The 1,998-nt window shown below is 55.2% G+C and overlaps 3 protein-coding genes across 4 annotated transcripts in view; 2 read left to right on the forward strand and 1 right to left on the reverse strand.

The window, feature by feature from the left end:
- LOC113209832 (calexcitin-2) overlaps positions 1-1,998 on the forward strand; it is a gene marked incomplete in the record, with an annotated part of 119,770 nt that overhangs the window by 3,188 nt on the left and 114,584 nt on the right.
- On the forward strand, positions 77-412 carry LOC127749755 (F-box/LRR-repeat protein 3-like). The gene has a single exon (XM_052269277.1). The coding sequence runs from the start codon at positions 77-79 to the stop codon at positions 410-412; it is 336 nt and encodes a 111-aa protein (XP_052125237.1).
- On the reverse strand, positions 684-1,992 carry LOC113209839 (uncharacterized). Of its 2 annotated transcripts, XM_052269310.1 has the most exons (3): positions 1,859-1,992; positions 1,538-1,736; positions 684-1,273 (listed from the first exon to the last, which is right to left on the reverse strand). In XM_052269310.1, the coding sequence occupies exons 2-3, from the start codon at positions 1,658-1,660 to the stop codon at positions 1,073-1,075; spliced, it is 324 nt and encodes a 107-aa protein (XP_052125270.1). In that variant the 5' UTR covers positions 1,661-1,736; positions 1,859-1,992; the 3' UTR covers positions 684-1,072. The 2 variants fall into 2 exon arrangements, with proteins under 2 accessions (XP_052125270.1, XP_026283343.1); XM_026427558.2 differs by having other exon boundaries at positions 1,538-1,992.

Genomic DNA, 1,998 nt, shown 5'->3' on the forward strand with positions numbered 1-1,998 from the left:
TGAAGTAAAAAGAAATTTGTTAAATTTTGAAGTGAAGGTAAAAGTTCAAATTTTCAAGTGCATCGAACATTTGAAAATGTCTCTGTTCGGCGCGTCAGGCCGTGTGAGCGAGTGCTGCCCGCGCCTCGTGGAGCTGGTGGTCGGCGCCAACGGCAACTCCGTCATCGACAAGCAGCTCCTGGACATCGCTTCCAACTGCCAGCAGCTGTCGTCCCTCGGGCTGGCCGAGTGTCAGGTCACGTGCTCCGCGCTCGTGCACCTCGCCGAACGCTGCGGCGCGCGCCTCGCCCAGCTCGTCGTCATGGAGGAGTGCCTCGTCGAGGACGCCGCCCACGACCTGGCCTCGGCGTGCGCCCGGGTGTCGGAGCTCCTGGGCCGGGACTGGAGCCCAGAGTTCATGCCCATGTGGTAGGGGAACAGGAGGGGGGAGACTGAACATTGCTAATTCCTATTGTGCATCCCGTAAGTATTATTGTAGAGTAGACCTTATTTTGGAAAGATTCCTCTCGAGGATATGGTAGACATTTTGCACGCACGCATTTGTCGGATGAGAAAATACATACTTCATTCCTTTATCGTGCCTCAGGAGAAGGCTATGACAGAAGTGGATTACAAGAAGTAGTGCTAATACTTCTGGAGAGCTATAGCTGTGTACCAAAACTTTTTTAAAATAAAAATGAACATTATTGATTTGTCTTCTGCTTCTTTATTTCCATGATATATTCACCACTCATTGCGTCTTTCAAGTTCGACAACATGGAGTGCTTGAGAAACATAGTGCGATTAGCGATTATACGGGAGAGATAAAGCCACGTGTTCACGGTCAGCACTCACAAACCAAGTGTTTCAACCGGTAAACTCTTGAAATGGTTCAGTTAGACGCTCGGTACTTGTGCACTTGAAAGTTCTGACCGTATCGTTATCAAAATTAAAAATCCCTTTTCGCGACTAGTTGGCGCCTAGCTAGGGCTTAGCTGCTCAGCAAACTCTTCCTCAGCGAGTAAAAGCGGCCAACACGGTCTCGAACCACGTTCCTTGACGGGACGCGAGTCGGTAAGGGGCCGGGGGTCGTTCACAGACTGCGCAGCCTGTCGAGGTTCTGGAAGCCCCTCCACCTCCTGGCGCGGCGCGGCCGACGCGGCACCAGCACCCTGAGCACGCACGTGACGGCGAAGGCGAGGAAGGCGGCCAGGATGCAGACGGAGGCCAGGACGACCGGCACCGTCAACTGCCACTTGCGGACCCGTACCGCCCCGATCGGCTCGGGAGCGTCCTGGCGACACGTCACACCATAACAACGGCAGCAGCTAACAACGCGATTCTCCGACATATTTCCGGAAAAATTGGAAACTTTTCAAGGAAAAGAGGGGGGGGGGGGGTGATGAAACATTTCCCGAAAAATCGAAGCAAAATAAACATTAAAAAAAATCAGGCACCAAAACAATATTCTTCAAAAACATTCCACCTTTTTTTGGGGGGGGGGGGGAATTATCATTCCTACTGCTGCCGCTGCCTTCGCACTGCTGATGTCGCCTACCTCGTCCTCGTAGCCGTCGTCGACGACGCCCCCCTCCAGGGCCTCCCGCACCAGGTCCGACGGCGAGTCGTCCACCAGGTAGTCGTCGCTGTCCGCGTCGAACAGCAGCTCCGAGAACTCCATCCTCCGGTTGCGACGGACTCCGCACTGGGGACGCGTGGCCGCGGGGGCCGGGCCGCCCGCCGGCGCCGTCAGCACTCTGCTGGATCGACACGAAATGGTGGCTTCTTTTGAAAGCCGCGCTCGTCCGTCGCGCTCCGTCCCGCTCACGGGTGGCAATTTACACGAATGTAGGTGGCATTTTAGCGAATCGATTCGTACCGTCAAAAGAGTCGTTAGTCAATGCGCCGCAGATGGGGTAAAAGTAAAGGGGGTGGTGCGTGGAGCGGGGCTAGGCGGCAGGGCAGCGGACTGTTCGTCCTTCTTCAATCATGTCACCCGCCTGCCACCTCACTCCCCCC

Source organism: Frankliniella occidentalis, unplaced genomic scaffold (genome assembly GCF_000697945.3).
Source record: "Frankliniella occidentalis isolate FOCC.00 unplaced genomic scaffold, Focc_3.1 Scaffold88, whole genome shotgun sequence".
Lineage (NCBI taxonomy): Eukaryota > Metazoa > Arthropoda > Insecta > Thysanoptera > Thripidae > Frankliniella > Frankliniella occidentalis.

Excerpts from the sequence above, each read along its gene's own strand:
- LOC127749755 (XM_052269277.1), top strand. The coding sequence starts at position 77 with ATGTCTCTGTTCGGCGCGTCAGGCCGTGTGAGCGAGTGCTGCCCGCGC.
- LOC113209839 (XM_052269310.1), bottom strand. The coding sequence starts at position 1,660 with ATGGAGTTCTCGGAGCTGCTGTTCGACGCGGACAGCGACGACTACCTG. Across the intron at positions 1,274-1,537 it reads ACGACGGCTACGAGGACGAG|GACGCTCCCGAGCCGATCGG; the intron begins GTAGGCGACATC and ends ACGTGTCGCCAG.